Source organism: Vulpes vulpes, chromosome 7, assembly GCF_048418805.1.
Source record: "Vulpes vulpes isolate BD-2025 chromosome 7, VulVul3, whole genome shotgun sequence".
In the NCBI taxonomy this organism is placed as follows: domain Eukaryota; kingdom Metazoa; phylum Chordata; class Mammalia; order Carnivora; family Canidae; genus Vulpes; species Vulpes vulpes.
Genome location: NC_132786.1, coordinates 24,499,433 through 24,520,375, shown reverse-complemented (window position 1 = coordinate 24,520,375; position 20,943 = coordinate 24,499,433). Strand labels below are relative to the sequence as shown.

The following is a 20,943-nucleotide window of genomic DNA, read 5'->3' as shown; positions in this document are numbered from 1 at the left end:
TCCCAGAGACAGGGACTGGCCGTGGTCACCACGTGGACGGGCTCAGCAGGGCAGGGCCACAGGGGGCCAGTGACCTAGAGTGGATGGCACTGGTGTGCACATGTTGCACTCATTCTGCAGAGACCCATTTTTAAAACCACAGGTGTGTGGAACTGATAAAAAGAACAAAAGCCAACTGTCTTTTTTCAAACACAATTATTACTGTGAATTGTTACTCAAGCAGGATTATTATTACTTTACGGGGAAGCTTGGAGGGTCTCATGGGGTGAAGGGGACTGAGCCTGCCTAGGAGCCTGAGGCCAGATGTGGCGTCTCCCCTACACTGTGTGTATGTGTGTGAGAGCGTGTGTGTGAGGTGCTGTGCGTGAATGTGTGTGTGTGTGTGTGTGTGTGTGTGTGTGTGTATGCCATGTGTGTACATCTAGGTTGACAGCATATATATCTGTATGATGGTGAGTGTGTGAGATGGGACATACGCGTGTGGGAAAATATCACAATGGTGTCTGCATGTAATTGATATGGGATGTATGTGGGAGTGTAAACTGTTCACTGGTGTGTAGGTGATATGTGTACACACCTGTGTGATGGCGTGCGTGCATACATGTGAGGGGAGGACAAACCTGGACCGTTCTACACTCTGCAGCCAAGGGGCCTGGTGCTGGGTTTTTGGTGAGTGGTGAGTGAGGGACTCTGAGCACCCCTGCTCCCAAGACTGGGCTGCATTCAGGGACAGAGCAGCAGGGGCAGCAGAGAAGCAAGGGTGCTCTGGAAGCACGACCACGTGTTGGGGGGGGAGTCAGCAGAAAGAGGGCAGCCAGCCTTCTGTGGGTGTGAGGAGGGCAGGCCTGTGGAGCTGGTGGTGAGAGAAGGGACATAGGCAGATGTAGGCAGATGGATGCGGAGGGGGCTCGAGGAGATGGGACGTGGGGGGGGGGGGGGCCGCAGCTCAGGGCACAGCAGCTGGGGGGGCCCCCGCGGGCCGGGTGGAGCGCATCAAGGCTGCTGAGCAGCAGGAACTGCCCCACAGGGGGCAGAGGGCAGGGAAGCTGAAGCCGCACCCCAAGGTGCACATGGGGTGGAGGGAGTAGCGCAGGGAGGAAGAGTGACTGGTGTGCCAGTGAGCAAGCTGAGACCAGGCCTCCCCTGGGGCACCACTGTTGTGGAACAGCCTTGCAAGAAATATTTAGTGGTCAGCAGCGATCTTTCCTTAAAGGCCTTATTTTATTGTTTTAAATTCTCAAGAAGGGGTGCCTTGGTGGCTTGGTCGTTTGAGTGGCCAACTTAGGGTTTGGGCCCCAGCAGTGATCTCAGGTTGTGATCTCAGGTCATGGGATCGAGCCCCGTGCCGGGCTCTGTGCTCAATGGGGGTGTGCTGGACCTTCTCTCTCTCTCCCTCTCCCTGTCCACCCCCCCAGAACCTGTGCGCACGCTCTCTCTGTGTGTCTGAAAAATATATAAATAAAATACTCAAGTATTTTAGAGAGATCAGGATGCTGGCACGGGGTGATCCAGTTAAGCAACAGAGTTTGCGGGAAACCAGAAGTAAAACATTATTAGAAAATATGAGACTAGATTTCTAGTTTTGTTTGGGCATATTCCAGACAATTTTAATGGGAATTTTAGATAGGATGGAGAAAGGCTGAAGTGAACATAGAATAACTTCCTAAAGGGTTTGAATTGAAAGATGGTGGGAGATATATATATATATATATATATATATATATATATATATATATAATTTTTTAATTTTTTGCTGAAATACATTTTGTTGTTTTTTAATAAAATAGTTTCATGTTAGGGCCAATGGAGAGGGTGTCACCTCTATTTTGTAAAAGACTTCAAATTTTTGGACTTTAAAACTTCCAGGTCAATCTGAATATGAGCCAACATGAGAACTAATAATAAAGGCCAAGTAATTTGGTAATTTTTTTCAATATATATATATATATATATATATATATCAGAGAGGTTTATAAGAAACTTTAAAAGCCGTCTCAGTACGCTAAAGCATCCTATTTAAGATTATATGCTAATTTTGTACCATCCTTGGTAAAATGCCAACATACAGCATCTACAGAGAAGAGCTGAGTATTTTTTATTCACTAGGCTACTTGGTAACTATGGGTGAATTCATACGGAATTCTGAAATACCACTACTGAACTTTTTTGAGGGGGGTGGCTGACCCTGAACCTTCTGGATTGCTCCACGTTGTATTAGAATAAGAAGCGTCCAGCTGTTTCCAGCGCTTATGCCCCGTTAGATCTAAATGCTAGGGCAGCCCTGGTGGCTCAGCAGTTTAAGCTCCGCCTTCAGCCCAGGGCGTTGGAGACCTGGAATCGAGTCCCATATCAGGCTCCCTGCATGGAGCCTGCTTCTCCCTCTGCCTGTGTCTCTGCCTCTCTCTCTCTCTGCCTCTGTGTGTGTGTGTGTGTGTGTGTGTGTGTGTGTCTCATGAATAAATAAATAAAATCTTTTATTTTTTTTTAATTTTTTTAATTTTTATTTATTTATGATAGTCACAGAGAGAGCGAGAGAGAGGCAGAGACACAGGCAGAGGGAGAAGCAGGCTCCATGCACCGGGAGCCCGACGTGGGACTCGATCCGGGGTCTCCAGGATCGCGCCCTGGGCCAAAGGCAGGCGCCAAACCGCTGCGCCACCCAGGGATCCCCCTAAAATCTTTTAAAAAATAAAATAAAATAAAATAAAATAAATGCATGGACACATATTTGCGATACAAAGTCAGGGGACAGCACTCTACAGTGGTTCCCCCTCTGTAGACTCCAGGTAGCAAGGCCCGGGCCGCCAGGCAGGGCCGCTCTCTCCTTTAACCCCAGCCTGTTTTCACACATAAAAGCAGACATCAGAGTCATTCCTGAAAGTATATGTAAACAGCACAAAGCTGAATTACATAATTGAAATAAACATCACTTGAACTGCTGTTCTACTTTTAACTCCAAGCCCATTTAAGGGAAAAAAAAAAAAACTTTTCCCAAACAATTATATGGACCAGCAGCATGCAACTGACAGAATTCATGGAAGAGCTTTTGGGCTGAAAAATAGCACAAACCTGGGCACTCTCCATGGCAGTATTTTGTTTCCCATCATCTGGAGATAATGGCAAAAAAAAGTCAGATTCTCATTCACAGAATGAGTTTTTCCTACAAACATTCACTCTAAGGAATTTTAGCTCAATTTTGTAAAGAAGAATAAAACCTAACCGTGAACATACTACACACACACACACACACACACACACACACACACACTGAGCACCAACTCTTAAATATGTATTTTATAGCATTATTTTTTAAATAACTAAGGTTAGATCTTTACAAAGAGGTGGATGGAAAGTGATAGGCTTTCTAGATTGTAGGGCCTGGGGGTTAAGCACCAGATTAACCTGAAGGGCAGCTGTCTGCAAACATGTGGCCTCAGGAGCAGCCCAGCTCCGGCTGTCCCAGGAGCTACCAAAAGCAACACTAGTCTCTGCAGCTTCTCTTGTTCTCACAGGAATTGTCATTTCAAAGTTTGAGAGAGGAAGTCTAAAAATTCCTACATATTTGTTAACGGCTCTTTCAAGCATAATTTTTTTTATTTTTTATTTTTTGCATTTTGTTGCATACATTTTGTTTTTTGTTGTTGTTGTTCTTTAATAAAATAGTTTCATGTTAGGGCCATTGGAGAGGGTGTCACCTCTATTTTGTAAAAGACTTCCTATTTTTGGACTTTAAAACTTCCAGGTCAATCTGAATATGAGCCAACACGAGAACTAATAATAAGGCCATAGTAATTTGGTAATTTAAAAAAAAAAAGACTATTTTTCTGTTTAGAGTACAGAATTCACATTTTTTGGAAATAAAGTAAAAATATTTGAACCAATAATTTTACTATTTCTCAATTCCTCTCAATTTTAAAGTGAAGGGTAAATATCTTAAGGCTGGTAACATATGAAATGCAGCAAAAGCTTATCCTAAAGAATCTCTCCAGTTGGTGAATTTGATTGTCCCTACTTCCAGCACACAGGGGTGGGTGGCATGCAGGTCCTTCTCCCCACAGTGGATTTGTCTTCTTTCATGATGAATAAGGACTTGCCATTAGTGCCCTAACCCTTTTACAAATATTGCCCTTGTAAACAGCTATTTATTGACAATTAATGAATTTCAATTTAGAGTCATCTATACTAACCTGTGCAAGTATCTTCTTTTTAAAATTATCACAATGACAATGACTATTTCCTCTAGGAAGCTGACCAATTAAAACATCTTGCTTTTCAAAATTCACTCATTGATATTTTTGAAATGTTATTTTAACATTTTACTATGCATGAAAATACCATATATGTATAACTACAGTATTCAAAAGAACCTAATTTCATTTTTATAATTTAAAGTCATTTTTATAAATGGATTTACAAATCGGAAATATTTTAAATATAATTTGCATATAATCATTACAAATTATTGTTTTATTTTTTAAACAAAATTAGTTTAGATTTTCCAAAGTCAAGTGGGTATCCCAGAGGTATTTTTTTTTATCATTTTCTATCTAACCATATTATTTAAAATTCCTGAAATAGGTGTTGTTTTGCTTTATAATAATCATGTTTCCCATGACTGTCTTTCCCTATTTTCTTTAAAAGTACATTTTCTTTGATAATTTAGTACATTGGAAATTTATCCTAATCACTTAAATATGTGATATATAATATTTTGGTGTTTCCTAAATTGAAAATGAGATACTTACCACAGAACATTAGGTTCTACACATAACAAATGTGAACTGCTCTTTTAAAGAGGTATTAGCAGGATCAACAAATCATTTCAAACTATTTATATCGTTTAGATATTTTTTAGATCTTGGGGAATTTTACATATCCTATATTTTTTATTCATCAGCCAAACAATCCTAACTTCTGTATGAATAATGTACTCATTTATCATGTATAAATGACTTCCATCAACATGCCTCTCAAAAACATTTTGTATCATGTTTAAAAGTTTTCTCTGTAAATGTCACTGAAATTGAAAATTGAAATTTATTATTAAATGAGATCTAAGCTCTCATGACCAAAAAAGAAAAAAAGAAAAAAAAAAAAAAAAGCAAACCAACCCACCAGCTAACATCATTCATCCTCCAAAATATTAGCTGAACCTAGTCTCACATGACTGAAAGGACACTTTTCTAAAGTATTTTCAAGAATTAAAAGACACATTTTTTTTTCCCGCCCTGGAAATAAGAAAGGATTTTAAAATAAAGGAAAATAGAATGAAAATCTGGTGGATTAATCTATCAGTTTCTGAAACAGTAGAACTAAAAAGATCAGTACCTAAAACACAAATACTTCCTTTAATGAATTCCCTGGGAATCCGTTTACGGCGAGCTCTGAGCGCGGGATCAGCAGCCCTGCGACGATGTAGGCAGAATGGCGGAGAGGGGGAGGGGAGGGCAGAGGCGAGGGGGGAGGGGGGAGGGGGGAGGGGGCCCACCCAAAAAGACCCAAGGTCAGGGAGCAGATATACCTCTGTCCCTGTGGACACCTGCGTGAAGAGGTCAGGGTCCACCTGACGCCCACACAGGGTACCACCTGCCCACCCACCCTTCCTGAGAGCTCCAGAGAGACAGGTAGGTCATTAAATTCAGATTAAGTCAGGAATGCGGGGCTTTGATGTTGCAAGTGAAACCTTTGGGACAAGTGAAACACTAGCTCGATAAAATAAGTGTAGCCATCTACTCGGGTATTACGTCATGTCATGTTTGCCAGGGCACAGACCAGTCCATCTGGCTTTGAGCTGCGCTCTGTGCTGGTTCCAGCTTCTCCTGGGGTCGCCCACACTCTGGCCACCCCGGGAGCCCTGGACGACGCAGCCAGCACCTCCTGTGGCCGTGGGAGAGCCGGGGTGGCGCTGGGGTCCCACCACCTCGGTGACTGGGGGGTGGACACCCCGGGGCTTCACACCTGCTGGCGGGGAGAGAAACGCGAGGCGCCTATGGGCCCGGGGTGGCCCGCGCGCAGGGTGGCCGCCGAGGCCGCGTCCTGGGGACCCGGCTGGCCTGCAGCGCGCACGGCCCAGCGGCGGCGGCTTCCCGGAGCCTCTGCGCGCGTCTCGGCGGGTCGGCAGCAGGCGTGGGTTCCCCTCGGTGCCCGCGGGCCGGGCCGGGCGCCCCCTGAGGCTGCACGCGGAGCCCGCCGGCCTAGGATGGAGGCGCAGCCGCCGGGCCCCGAGTCCGCCCCGCGAGGCGCCGCGCGGAGTCCCAGTGAAGGCAGCGTCGTCAGCGCCACTCCCCCGATGTCCCAGGGCTCCGAAGCCGGGCGGGCGGGCCCGGAGACCTCGGCGGAGCGCGGGGCCCGGGCGCGCTACCCCCGTCCCCCGCCCCGCGCGGCGTCCCCAGCACCTTGGAGGCCGGCCCTGCGGTCCTGGAGGGGCCTTCCCTGTCCTCCGCGCCCCGGCTCGGAGACCCCCACCCAGGACTGGGGAGGCGCAGGAGCTCTCTGCACACGCGCGCGCGTGCACACACACACACACACACACACACACACAGGCGCGCGCGCAGGCCGTTGCTATGGAGAGGCCGGTTACCAGCGAGGCTGAGGGCGACAGGTCCCCTCCTCCGGGCCTCCCTTCCCTGCCTGCGGCCCCCCTCCGCCGACCTCCACCCTCGCCCCGCCGGAGCTTCCGGGGCCCCTCCCACCTCCTCCGCGGCCCCTGCCTGCAACCCCTCCGCTCCTTCTTCCCTTCCCAGGGCCGAGCCAGGGGTCGCCCCGGAGGCTGGAGAAGTGCGTGGAAGCCTGGGGCCCTCGGGTGCGCCCCAGCCCGGAGGAGGGCAGCGAGGAGAGACGGGAGCCACCACTCGGGTCTTTGCCCAGGGCGCAGTGCCGGGGCACAGGTGTCGGGATTGGACCACCGGGAGGCCCAGCGGGGGGGGGGGGGCGGGGGGAGGTGGCAGGCTGAGACCCGAGGCCCGAGGGCATTTGCTGGGGGTCTGCAGGCCTTGCCCTGGCTCGAGGCTGCGGAAGCAGGGGCCTCCCGGCACCTCCCACCCTACTGGATGTGTGAGGCGGTTGGGGTGCACTGTGGGTGGGGAATCCAGGAGAAGCCCAAGTCTGCCCATTCTGCCTCCGCTGGACCTCATTCTGGAAGCCTGGGCCACCCTGCCCTTCGACCAGCGGGGCCGCAGGGGCCTGCAGGGGCTGGGGTGGAAGCGCCACCTCTTAGCCCAGGCCCTCTCTGAGCGCTGGCTCTCGGCCACTGTAAATACCAAATCAAAGCAGAACCCAGGCCTGGGGTCGTTGGAAGTGAGTCCTTCAGACACTCTTAGAGGCCAGTGGGGACTCCACTCCCATCTGTGTACAACCCCTTCCCCTGAGCCCCAGTCCAGGCAACCCTGGAGAGAAGAGTGACAGCAGGGCAGGTCTGGGGGCAGTGCTCGGGAGGGGAGGGCAGGGCCCAGGGAGGGTGTCTGGTGTGCCCTGGAGGGGAGGGAGTGTGGCTGGGGGGGGGGGGGGGTCTCCGGCTGTGGGCTGAGGAGGGGCTGCCGTCTCCAGCTGTCCCGAGCCCAGGAACAATGGTGAGGCAATGGGAGAGGGAGACAGGGAGGGCGCCAGGGTTTCCAGAAAAGGAGAAACTAAAGAGCCCTGCGCAGACTGTCATCTGCATGTGACAAGGTCTCTCCCCACTCCTTTCTTTCTTCCCCTTGTTCCTGCAGCTGTAGGCCGCTGAGAACGCTTTATACACACAGATGTTGGGTTTCAGCTCCAGGGGCTCGGCTGCTCGCCCCGGGAGGTGCACACTGGGGTCCCCCAACCTGTAGCTGAGACAGGGGTCCAGGGCTTGGAGGGAAAGAAGGGGGGCAGTGGGGTGGCTGCATGCAAGGAGGCCATCCTAGAGCTCAGCGGGCCTGGATGCCCCCAGACTCCAGCAGGGCCCACGAGCAGTGATCCAGGCCAGGCCTTTGACCTGAGGAGCAGGAGGGCAGGTGGACTCCCGGTTTTCACCTCCGCCTCAGACCATCTTTTGGAGCTGGTGGCCTGCAGTGTGCCTGGACCAAGAGGTGGCCAAGTTCTCACTCCTTGCCCGGCCTGCAAGGTGCTTTGTGCGGGAACTGGAGACCTAAACACTTGAGAGTAAAGGGGGAGGGCGGGCATTTCCTCCCCTGTTTCACCAGCGTGATCAGCCTGCTTCAGTTTGGAGAGACAGCAACCACCTGCCCCCCGCCCCCCACCATGGCAGAAGTGGAAAAACTAACTCGAAAGAGCGGTGCCATGACTGCTTCCCTTGCAGTCTCGACCCCCGGCCTTCCCCGGGCAGAGGTCGCAGGCCATGGGGGCCGCCGGTTCTGGCCGGCCCCCCCTCTGCCCCGGGCGCTCCCCCGAACTTGCCGGGTTTGGAGTGCACTCGAGCGGTGCGAGGGAGGACGGCTGAAAAGAAAGAGCCGGCGAAGGCCCGGGCGATGTACGAATGACTGACAAAGCCGATGTCCATTCATAGTCTCGGGCGGGAGAGGGTGTTCGGAGAGCCGCGGCCCCTTAGCCAATTGCTGTCAGCAACATGTGGGGGGGGGACATCGCTATAGCAACCGGTGGCTGGGCCGCGAGCCGCGCCGCCGCCGGCCGGGTGCGCGCGGGGCCGGATATAAGGCGGGGCGCGGCGGCCGCGCTGGATGGAGCTGCGCGCGCGGCCGGTGGCCCTGCGGGGACCGTCCCGCGTCGGCCCCGCGCCCGTCCTCGCCGCGCCCCGGCCCGGAGCGCCTTGTCCCGGGGCCCGGCCAGAGCGGCGCGCTCGGAGCCCAGCGGAGCGGCCGCGCAGAGCTGCCGGCGCCCGCGGGCTCGGAGCTGGAGCCGCAGCCGCCGCGGGAGCCAACAGCGCACCGCACCTTTGTCTACGCCGGCCTCCCGAGAAGTTTGAAGTCGGAAGCAGGATGGACCCGCTCGTCTGTGGCTCCGGCGCAGGGAAACGGCTGGCAGTGGTGATGGCGCCGCCGCTGCCCGCGGCCGCCGCGCCCCGAGGCCGATCGGCCGGGAGCACGCCCCCCCACTCCCCGGCTTGGGCGCCGGGCACCGGCCCCTCTACAGGTAACCGGGAGCTCGGGAGCGGGGCGCAGGCACCGGTGAGGTTGTAGGAGAAAGGAGAGGGGCTGGGGGAAAGGAGGGAGGAGGCAGGAGGGACCCACGGAGGGCTCGGCCGGCAGCGGGGCAGCTGGGGTGGGGGTGTGTGCGGAACCGGAGCCTGTGGAGGGTGGAGGGTGCGCTTGGGGGCTTGGATGGGCAACCTGGACGTCGGAGAGCCCAGTGCAAGGCTAACTCAGACTCAAAGCAGGACACCTGTCAAAGGCTCTGGCTGGCAGGGGAGGTCTGAGGTCATCCCCCTCAGTGGGTCTGGGTGGGACATCCCAGGGTGACCGGGTTGGTGCTGCAAGGATTGGGAGGGGGGTGACAGCTGTCCCGTCCCCCCACACACATCCGCACCTTGGAGACGGGCAGTATTGGCTGGGGCCTTCCCTCCTGGACTTGCTGGGAGCCACTTGGGCCGTTCAGATCGTCAAGAGAGAGGGGCGTGGGGGTAGGGGGAGCGCATGCTGATGTGCAGAGGTGTGGGAAGAGGAGAGGAAACTGAGGGAAGAGCAGCCAGGATGGAGGGGCACCACCGGGGGGCATTTCCCTCCCAGCCCATTTTTGGGCACTGCTCACTGCCTCTCTGGGTCCGTGCGTGTGCAAGCCTGTGTGCAGTTGGAGGTGTTTGGGATGGGGTCGCAGGGAGGAGCAAGCAATGGGCAGGTGGGGCCGTGGTGAGACTGCAGGATCTTCTGAGCACTGCCCCCCCAGCACTGCCCCCCAACCCCGCGCTGGTTGGAGACTCGCCTTGGTGTGGCCACCTCCCCTCCCCAAAACAGAACCTGCGCTTTCTCAGCACCCCCCCTCCCACCCCTAGGTGAGGCAGCTGCGTGCTTGCAGAGAGAAACTTCTCAAGGAGGGACATCATCGCCTGCCTGCCTTAACTACCTGTGTGGTTCTGAACTGCAGCCTCCTCAAGGTTCTAGAGAAGTCTCCCTGGAGGAGTCAGGTGGACCCCAAAATTAGAGGTGGAAACCACAGCGGAACTGGCTTTTTAGGACCTGAAAGGGTCTCCTGCCCTTTTGTGTCACCAGTGCACTGACCTACCGCACTGCCCGCTGGAAGGTTGGGGGATCTCTGGCACAGTTGCCAGGGCTCCCAAATGCACACGCAGGGGTCAGCAAGGACCCTCTCAGCGCTGGTTGCCCCACGGTGCTGGCCCTGCTGTCCCGGCCTTGCTGCTGATCCCCTGCCCCTGTGCGTCCTCCCACTCTGGCTCCCAGTTCCCCGGGCTAAGTCCAAATGTGGCCGTCCCTGTTGGGCACTGGCGGCCTCTCCTCCTGGGGTCCAGGGTGCGGTGTGTCCACGTGGTCTCTGCCCAGCCAGCGTTCCCTGAATTTAGACGCGAGCAAAAGTGCGTCGTGGTGCTGAGTTGTGTGCAGGAGGGGGAGGGACACTCATTTCTTTTTATCAACTCAAGAGGAAACGCCCCCCACCCAAGCAAGCACACCCACTCAGCTGGAGCAGGATTGCCCGTGGCGGGGGGCAGGGGCCACAGCGGAGAGGTGCCTGGCAAGCCTCTGCGGCTCCCGGTGGAAGGATGCAGGCATCATTAGGGACAACACCCGGTGCCCAGCGGCCCAAGTGCTTTGTGGCAGGGAGTCTGGGCCACGGCATTGTCCCCTGGGGAAGGGGGCTGGGGACTTCTTGGAGAGCCTCCTGCCTCGAGTGCTTGTGGCTCCCAGGAGCCCTCGTCGGGGCCCTGCAGCCTGATCCCTTGGTCCTCTGCGGGATTCCTGTAAATGAGATCGCGGCAGGGACCCGGCAGGGGAAGTGAGAGAAACTGCAGCACAGCTGCGCTCCACCACGGTGGGGTCCTGACCACCAACAACCCCCCCCCCCAATCCCGGGGCCAGGCCGGGTACGCTGGCTGGAGCCTCTCGGCCTCGGAGCCAGAGGATGGGCGAAACTCCAGTCCTGGAGAGGGTCTGGTCCTTGCTGGGAGGACTCCTTCCTGGAGACCTCGGCTCCTGGGAAACACCTGACCGCCAAGGCGCGCCAGTGCGCGCGTCGGAGCAGGCCTCCGGGAGCGGACTACCCGCCCGCGGTAAACACGGAGCAGGAGCGGGCACATCGAGTGTGTTGGCCGTGTGTGATGTCTGCGGTGGGAATGCCGCGGAAAACGGGAAAGATGGCTAGGGTCAGGGTTCCTCTGGGGGCCCAGCGTTCCTGGTCTGTTCTCAGCTGGTAGCTCTCTCTTCTCCCCAAGACAATTTGCTATGTATCAAGCTCTACTAAAAATTAGTTCACACAACGGTGGTTTTCCCCCTTTAAACATAAATATCGTAAATCTTCCCTGATGTCTTAAAACAGAGTAGTTCCCCAAAACTGGTGTCCTAGGAGTGCTTAAAGATGGCAAGTAGATAATTTATTATCTTTTGCATATTTATTTTTGTGTCTGTGCCTGAAAAAAAATAAACAAATGGCTTATTTTAAAAAAGGGTATCCCCTCTTATTTTCATTTAGGAATAATTATTTCTTGGGCATTCTTTTCTCTTGCCTATATAGGCCTTTTTTTTTTTTTTTTTTTTTTTTTTGGCTACTTGAATGGCAGATTTGCAAGTACAATTTCATCTGCGCTAGGAACAATGGCTTTCACTTGCACAAAGGATTTCTCCCACCCTGGATTCAGACCGAAATGCCTCTTGCTCTGATAATAGCTTCTGAAAAGATTTTGTAATGCAGAGAATTAATACATGATTATTTCCGCCTGACTTCTCTCATTTATGAGAATTCTGTGGCAAATTCCAAATTAAAAATAGTTCAGTTAACAGCTTTAAAAAATACTTTTAAAATATTTTAAGACATTACCGTCCCCCCTCCTCCATATTTTTAAGTTTGGTCATTCCCATGGCCCAAAAACTATTAAAATTTTTGATCAGCCTTAAAGTGATAGCTACTATATTTTAGTAAATACATCTTAGTAAATCTATTTGAAATTTCCAAATAATCCTAAAATTTTTCATCTGGGAAAGCAAAGACAGATTTGTTGTAGCAACTCATTAGTAGTGTCTAAAATCAAATCCTAAATTTTACAGGGAAAGAGAGCATTACAATCATAGTAACCAAAGTGCAGAGGAGCACAGCATGAGGCTTGGTTTGCAAAGCCAAGTCCTTAGGAATGATACAAATGAAAACATGCACAGACTAGAAGTTTCATATTAATGAAATTAAATGCCTGTGCCCATAAGTTTTGGATACAAGTGTATTTTACAATTGAAGTCAGTGGCTTAGGTAAGGGACTGCTATTGTTAACTGTTCACTGGGCACAGGCTTGGAAACATGCTCAATGTAGCTCCTGGTCCATAAATATTTGTTACTGTGAAGTTTTGTGTTTGTGTGGCTGCCTTAGTCCTCACAACCGCATTTGAGCATAAAATGTTCTCTCTCTCTCTCTCTCTCTTTTTTTTTTCCTCTCTCTTTTAAGCTTACCACATGGACAGCTAAAGAAAAAAAGTTTTGAAGATATTTTGCCATAAATGGCTCAGAAGACAATGTAAAGGAAGCTCCATGCACGCTTCACATTACAAGCACAGATCAAAATAGTTTAAATAGGTCAGGACAACATCTGTAGATTCTAATTTCTAAGAGCAACTCCACAAATTGTCTCTGTGGTCACATTTATCTCAAATCACAGCTTCTGCAATATTTTATATTCTAAACTCAAGAAGTTGCAGGTAGAAATGTTTGAGTGGAAGAAATATGCAATATTGTACTGCAGTTTTCTGCCAAGATACATATAACCTGATCTAAGGTTGACTTCATTATTCCTGATTATTTTTTAAAATCGTACTTTTCCTGCATCTGGAACTTAGCATTAAGTGCTTGTGTGTGTAACTCCTGCATGCTGGGGTACACAGCTACCGGTGCTCCTGTGTGACCTCTCTGCCACTGTACAGAAGGAGGTGTTCCGCTTTTAAAGGATGCCTGACTATAAATGTCAAAGTCATAAATATTTAAGCATTATTTTCTTTCAATTCCAAGCCAAGACTGACAGGATACCTCTAATTAGTCGTGGGCTCTCTGCAGGGCCCAGCCCCAGGAAAAAATTTGGGGAAGGCACAAATAATTCAAGTTTCACAGCCTTGGGAGGGGGGCAAAGAGGGGGGAGCACTGAGCACCCCCCTCCACCCAGGTCACACTTGGAGCAGGACAGGATCAAACTCACTTCCCAGCACATATCAGGCTGGTGGTTAGCAGGGATTCCAAGTTTTGTTTGTTTTCTTAATTCCACAAAAAGAAAGGAGATAAAATAATCAAGTTATTTAAGTTCAATCACTATGCCAAAAAGGAGAGTTCACTTTCCTTAATTTTTATTTTTTTGAAAAATTTGTATAAATTTTCGTTTCGTCCGGGATTCTTAAGACCAGGCTAGCAACCAGCACCAGTTTTTCCTCTCACTGGGCCCTGCAGCTCAGCGCTAGGTAGGTGGGCACCCACTGAGGTGCGGGCTGGGAGCGGGAAGGGACAAGGAAGAGAGACTTTTGGTTCCAGCGGTGGCACCCAAGGCCGGCAGGAGGGAGGGTTCCGAGCCCCGCAGGGACTGGCGACCTCAGCATCACAGCCAGGACGGGAGGGAGGGTGCATGGTGTCCCTCTGGCTCACACCCTCTGAGCCCCCACCCCCCTCCACCCCGAGCCCATGCTTGGGTCACCCAGCGCTTCTGCCATCAGCAGCCTCAGCGACCCCTCTCCTGGCTGCAGGAGGAGCCATCCCCCATGAGCTGCGGGATGTCAGCCAGGGTGCCTCCCTCCTGCCTGGGACCACGGTCACCCTTCTTTGCAGGACAGCTTGGAAGTAGAGGGGACCAGAGAAAATGAGACTCTGTGGGCAGGGGGGTTTCCTCCTGTTCCTCCCCGCCTCCCCTCCTCCCCCAGCAGCACCTGGGACCCGCAGGGGTGGGGTCGGGGGGAGCTGGGCAGCGAGCAGGGAGGAGGGAGAGCAGGATCTCCACAGGAGGGACAGTCCGCCGCTCTCCTTGACATTTTTCTTTGACCTCTGAGTCAGTTTCTGGCGCTGAGGAAGGGGCAGCCGGCAGGCCCTGTTCCAGTCCCCGTGCGTGCCCAGCGCATCTTGGGTCACCACGACCGATGACCCGTCGGTGCCCCGGCCACGGTGGGAAGAGCTTCGGGGCGGCCTCCAAGCTGCATGTCCAGCCTGGGGTCTCTCCGTTGCCCCCGACCCGGGCCAGGTTGGTGTGTGGGCAGCGCCTGCCACTTGTCTCCGTGGCCTCCCGCCCCGTGCCCCTCACACGGTGAGCGCACCCACGGCCCGGTGGTCCCCTGTCGGGTGCGCACCGAGCGTCCACCAGAGGCCGGGTGGCCAGCACCCGCGTGTGCGCTCCGCGCCGCCGGGCAGGAAGGCCCAGAAGTCCCCGTCCCGGGCGCCGGCAACCACGTGAGCGCGAGGGGTCCTCCCGACGCCTGGTTGGCATCCCCCGCGCTGGCGCCCGGCCCAAGCGGGGACACGGGGACTTCCAGGGGCTGCCCCGGGCGGGCTGGGGGGACGCGCCGCGACGGCCAGGCGGACCGAGCCCGTCTCGGCCGCGCCGCCTCCTTTGTTGTGCGCGCTGGTCTGCCGCGGCGAGGCTGCCCGCGGGGGCGCGGGGGGCGCGGGCGGAGGGGGCGAGCCGTCCTACTGGGGACGCCCGTCACGGAGGTGTGCCTCCGGCCTCTTTCGGGGCGCAGAGGGGACGGCCACCCCAGCCGCGGAACGGACCCGGGGCGGCGGCGGGGACCCTGGCCCGAGCCTCGCTGCGCCCTCGGGCGCTAAGCCGCTGCGGGACAGGGGACGGGGACGCGAGCGAAGCATCGAGGGGCCGGGGCCGAGGCCGGGGCCGGGAGCTGGGGAGCTGGGGAGCGGGAGGCCGGGGCGCGGGGACCGGGGCGCGGGGACCGGGGCCGGGGAGGCCAGGACCCGGGCGGCCGCGCTCCCTCCGGCACTGCTGGGCCTCGCTGCGCCGGGCGGGGTCCACGCGGTTTATTTGCCCGGGCGGGGACGGGGTGCGGAGGGGACGGGGTCGGCGGGGCGGGCGGCTGGTCCGCGGCTCCTGGAGCCTCCACCTTCTGGGGGCGGCCGTGCGGGCGCGGAGGGAGGGGCGAGCGAGACGGGGGAGGGGAGGGGTCCCCGCCGGGGGCTACCGCGGGACCCGCCACACAGACCTCCGGCAGCCCTGCCCGCGCCTCCCGCGCCCCCGCCCTCCACCCCAGCCCTCCCCCTCCGCCTCCCTTCCCCCGCCAGCCCTCCCCTCTCCCAAGCCCCCCCCCTCCGTGCACCTCCCGCCGCTTGCCAGCCTCGCCGCGGTCCTCGGAGCCGCGCATCCAGGCAAGAAAATCCAGCGCCTTTTCTCATTTAACCCGCGTTTCCATTAACTCAGTCCCGGCACCAGCTAATCCGCTGCACGGAAGGCAAAAGGAGGCTAATTAATGACCAGCTTTTCCAGTCAAGACCGGCGATAATTGCTTTGGTGGCCTTTATGATTACAAGATAAAAATGGTCCGGCCTGACATAGGAGGCCCTGTGTACACTCGGGGACAGGAGCGAACGAGCGGGTGGGAGGCTGGATACGGAGCAGAAGATTACTAATAGAAGACACATAATGAACAGGCCGACCAGGCATTCATGGGGAAAAATCCATTTTGTTACCACGCGAAATTAGGTGGTGGAAAGGAGTTTGCTAATTGTTCTCGGCTTGTAGCAAGCTGGGATGAGGCGGGGCGCACGTCTCCATTCAGGTCCCCAGGAAGGCTGGAGGGCGCGCTGCCCGAGGGGCCCTCCTCCCTGCCCTGACTGTGGCCAGTACACCTGCCGTCGAGCTGACTGGGAGCGCCAGGCACCTGTCGCCCTGTGGCGGGTGGAGCCTAGGGAAGCACACCTGGAGGCTCTCCCCTGCCCCCAGGGCAACGGGAATCTGATGGCTGGTCTCCTCAGGGTCGGCACCATGAGAAGGGAACTCGGGACCCTCGGGTTGCAAAAGCCCTGCAGCTCCCTCAGGGAAAAGCACTCGGTTCATGGTGCCCTTGGGGTCTGTGTCCCGCGGGTGCTCGCAGGGGCAGGTCGGTGGGGGTGTCGGCAGCCGGTTCCTCTGGAGGCGGCCCCCCTGCAGTTGTCTTCAAGAATGCAGATGTGAAGCTTAGGAGAACCTGCCTCCCCTGTGTGCTGTGTGCGCCTTGACTTTTCTGTGCTCTAGGCACCCCCCCCCCCAAACATTTGTGGTGTGTGCTCGGGATAAACTGCTGTATTTTCCTCACACTTGTCTAGAGGAAGGGATGTGCACTTTTACTTAAGGCAGCAAATCAGCTGCCAAAGGCTTGACGTTGTTATGGTTAGAAAAATGGTGTCCATAAGGGAAACAAGTGATGCTTCCAGGTCCTTTTGAGAACATTGCAGTCTGTAGTGTGCTAGTTTGAGGGCTGCTGTTCTGAATGGTCTGATGGTAGCATAGTGCTGGGCTGAGCCTGACACTTATGTCTCCTCGGAGAAGGGTGGTCTCTAGGAGGTCCTAATTTGTTAGGTCCTAACATGCACCTTCTCTTTGTTCTTCAGAAAAGCAAGCTTAAGTTTCTACCGCAAGGAGCAGAGCAAGAGGACTCGACCCCGTTCATCGTGCTCACCCTGGTCTCTGTGGTGGCCATGGTTGGGGTCCTGCTGGCCTCGAGTGTCATCTACTGCCTGCGCCACACATCCCACTCCAGGCTGCAAGAGAAGCTTTCGGGAGTAGGGGACCACTCTGGCCCAGATGCTACAGCTGCCTATCAGGTATGGGTTCTGTTTGTCCCCTCTGTTCCCAGCGGTTCATTTATTCATAGTTTGCAGCTACTCATCAGCATTCATGTAAACACCCTATAACCACAGGTTTACTGCTTTGTATGAATCCTACTCTATTCTCGGCTAGTCTCCATGAGTCGTGAGAACAGGTTGCTCAATAGAAATGTGGAAAAAAGTACAAAACATGAATTATGTATGACCTGTTATCTTAGTTTGGCCACTATTCATGAAAGATGCCAAAGTTGCAAGATAAATTGGTTATGTAGACATTTGAAGATGTCTCTTAGATCATCAACTTCCTCAGGTCTTATACGAAAAGACCCTTTGACCTGGCCCATCACCACCCCCCACTATTATTTGGGCAATCCAGTGCTGAGCGGTGGGAAGTACACCAAGGACGTCTCCATGAGAGCAATGGTGGCGGGTGTGTGCTGAAACATGCGACCATTCCACACACACCTGGAAACAACTCGGAAGCCCCTGAGAGTGTGAGAAAGGCGGGTGCAGCCCAGAAGGGAAACACTCACAGAATGTTTGGGAGTTCTGTAGCATGCACTTCACATTTAGTGACATCCTAAAGCAATGAGAATGGGCCAGCCCACAGCACATACAAGTCAGGTGACAACAATCAGCATCGTTCCCATTTGGGAAGGTAAAATACTTAATTATCATTTTGAAAATTCAATCAGTATATACTTGTGAAATATCTTCTCTCATTGGGCCAGATTCTTTTTTTTTTTTCTAGTCAGGGGATTATGATGTGTGGCACGTCTGTCTTGTAAATAATGCATCGCATTTTACAATAACATATAAGTTGAATATTCAGTATCACAGTTACACAGGGGGCTCCCAAGCTCTTCCTAGAACCACCCTCCCCCCATACTGTCTTGCCAGGTGCCCCCCCAGAGCTTGTCCGAGCTGGCTGCTTTTGCTCCACTGGCCACCCTGGCGCTGGCCCACAAAAGGAGTTGGATGAATTTATAAAATCACTATGCTTAAAAGAGACCAAGAGATAGCTTCCCCCTGGCCCTTGTTAGAAAGTTCTTGGTATCACCACTGAATAGAGAAAAACTCTGGTTTTCTGGAGGAGGTCGCAAGGCAGGTCAGTAGGATCTTCTCTTATAAAGAAATGGCACCTTCGAATGTGTGGGAGATGGCATTTCAGCCTCAGTGCACAGCTCTGCTTCAAAGCAAAAAAAAAAAAAAAAAAAAAAAATCACGTTTGAAGAAGCAGCCCAGAAAAAAAAAAAAAAGTCACATAAACTAGTAAGAATTTATCCAGAAATTCTATTGAGCAAGACCATCAGTGTAGGATGCCGGGGTTTCTAGGCTGTGTCTGTGCCAGGACATAAATAAATTATCACACCAGTTCTGTTCTGTGTGCAAGAGACGGGAGATCACACAGGGGTGGATTTTTAGAAAGCATGGCATCCTTTGATATACTTTGAAATTCAAATATAAAATATTGATAGAATGGAAAGGTTGGGCTTGCATGCAAAAGTGACTAAGTTTGGCAAGAATGCAGGTTGAAATTGCATACTTAGAACCGAGTTTGTGATAATTAACAGAAAAAAAATCTTCCCGGTGACAGCTCTAATTAATAGTATCTGTAATTAAAATCATGCCCTTCCAGCAGGAAAATTGTTTGAATTTCTTAGAGTGACCTTTCTGCTGTTCCTCCTGGGGGCATGGTGGTTAAGTTGATATTGATTTTATAATGAGCTCTGGTTTGTTTAATAAGAATCTGTAATCCAGACAATAAATGAAATGTGTGCTTTTCTTCCACCCAGATTAATAAAAAGAGGGGGGAAAGCACAGAAAAAACTTTTGCTTAAAAAATACAATCTAGGAAAATTTGGAAATGAAATTATTACAAAGATTTTCTGATGGGCTTAGTTTCCAAATCACCATGAAATACTTTTAGGGAACAACTCTGGTTAACTCTAGACGTTTGACCCAAAGTGGATTCTCTGCTGGGGAGATGTTACTGCTTGAGCTGTTGAGTTGTTTGGGTTTGTGGCTTGCCGCAGAGCAGGACTCAGCAAATGGGGATGGGATTTCAGGACTTTTACCGCTAGATTTCGCTGAGTCATGGATGAAGGCTCTCAAAAGTGTCACTAGAAATAGAGGGTGCTTACATTTGTGAAGGGAGCAGGTATTAACTCAGGAATGCATCCACCCTAACCCTGGCTTTTCTAGAGCTACCACCGTCTGGGTTTTTTAAAGTATTGCAGACATAAAAACAGTCTCAGGAGAAGTTGCTTTGACGCTTTCTTCATTTTTCAACCATTGAACTTTTCTGCGCTCTGCTAATCCTATAATGCAAGTGAGATTTGGATAAACCTCCTGTTAATTCCCGACACCGGGTGATGAGGAAAACTGGCAATTTAACATCATACGTTATTTCATACTCAAACTTTCCAAGAGACAGGTTGGGTTTTTTTGGTGTGTATATTTTTTTACTGGAGTTTGATTTGCCAACATATATTGTAACACCCAGTGCTCATCCCGTCAAGTGCCCCCGTCAGTGCCTAGTCACCCAATCCCCCCACCTACCTCCCCTGCCACTACCCCTTGTTCGTTTCCTAGAGTCAGGAGTCTCTCATGTTTAAGACAGAGGTTATTGTGTACAGAGGTTAAAAGCCTGGGAGTGAGGAGCTGTGGGTGGCAACGCAATAAGTTTTACTTACATCAGATTATCAATTTACCCTTTAAATAGAGGAACTGAGTGTTCTTATCAGAACATGAGGAGCCTGGCTCTGGTCAGCAGTGAAGACGCGGGGAGCTCCGGGCTGGTGGCCTCTGGAGCAGGAGTTCTTCCCAGGGAGCCAAGGATGAGAGTCCGTATGTGCCCAGGTGAACAGCCAGCAATGGCCTCATTGCAAGGGAGCTCAGGTGGGGAGGCCCCCATGCAGCAGACCCTTTGGAAGGCCCTGGTCCTTGCCATCCCTGACAATGCACACCTTCTAGATTTTACCCTCCCAGGCTCCTGGCAGCCGATGCAGAGCCCCCACGTGCTCATAATTCACGGTTTGTGGCTTTGGGTGAGTTACAGGGCATCCAAGAGACTGTTCCAGAATGATCAGTGGGCTTCTCTTAAAATTGTTTCAAAACAGTGAGTCATTTGCATTATTAGGTCCCAGTGCAAACACGCTTAAACATGCTTCCTCTTCTTCCTAAGCATGAAGCTATTTCATAGACAGAGTTAGCATCTCAAAGCTTAGTTTACACACGTGTACTTGTGTGATACTTTGGTCACTCTACCTATTGGAAAATCAAGTATTTCTTGATAGACTCTTACACTTTGACACTTACCCAGAGATCAGTCTTATCAGATAATCTATTGAAGTTTCATTTCCTTGAGCCTGAAAGAATTGGGTGTATTAACTTTCAGAAAAACGGAAGCACATTTTGAAAGGACATTTCTTTTAACGACGGCTGCCAACTTTTCCCCGTTGTGGTTACTTCATGTTATTTTTTCTCCTAAATATATAAAACATAACATGCTTGGATTAAATCTGTACTTCATTATTTAAAAAGATAATTTTCTTATTTTTATTACCCCCCCACACGCACACACACACTGGCATGTTAGGACATAACATCGGTGTCATGTGTATACGTGTGTGCACGTCTACGGCACCTGCTCGAAGCTGGTGGGGTTCGGATCGGTGTGGACGGAGGCGTGGAGCTGTGTCCTGCATGGGATGGGCATCTCCTTGTGGGAAAGTCCTGATTCTGGGGAAGGCCGTTGGGTGACACTGCAGAAAGAAGTGATGAGGTGGTTAGAACACATCCCCCTCCTCTCTTGGAGTCTCTTTGAATGTTGCCTCCGTTTCTCTGAGGCTTTGATCACCTTGGGGCAGCCCCATGCTCCCACCCTGCCTGTCCCCAAGTGAGGGCACAGAACCCTGCGGAAGTTCCAGCAAGCGTCTTTTGATGGTTCGCTTCACAATACCCAGCAGGCTTCCTTGTCCCTGGGAGGCCTTTGGAAGCAGACCCAGAGGAGAGCATGCGTTTGGGTGCGGGGCGGCCTGCACACTGGCTGCGGTGCTCACCCCGCTG

The 20,943-nt window shown here is 52.6% G+C and overlaps 1 protein-coding gene across 16 annotated transcripts in view; it reads left to right on the top strand.

Annotated features, from left to right (window-relative positions):
* PTPRN2 (protein tyrosine phosphatase receptor type N2) overlaps positions 1–20,943 on the top strand; it is a 724,029-nt gene that overhangs the window by 598,753 nt on the left and 104,333 nt on the right. For all 16 annotated transcript variants that reach the window (XM_072763267.1, XM_072763274.1, XM_072763268.1 and 13 more), the window contains one exon: positions 16,657–16,869. In XM_072763267.1, the coding sequence (XP_072619368.1) occupies positions 16,657–16,869 (213 nt within the window). The remainder of the gene's footprint in view (positions 1–16,656; positions 16,870–20,943) is intronic.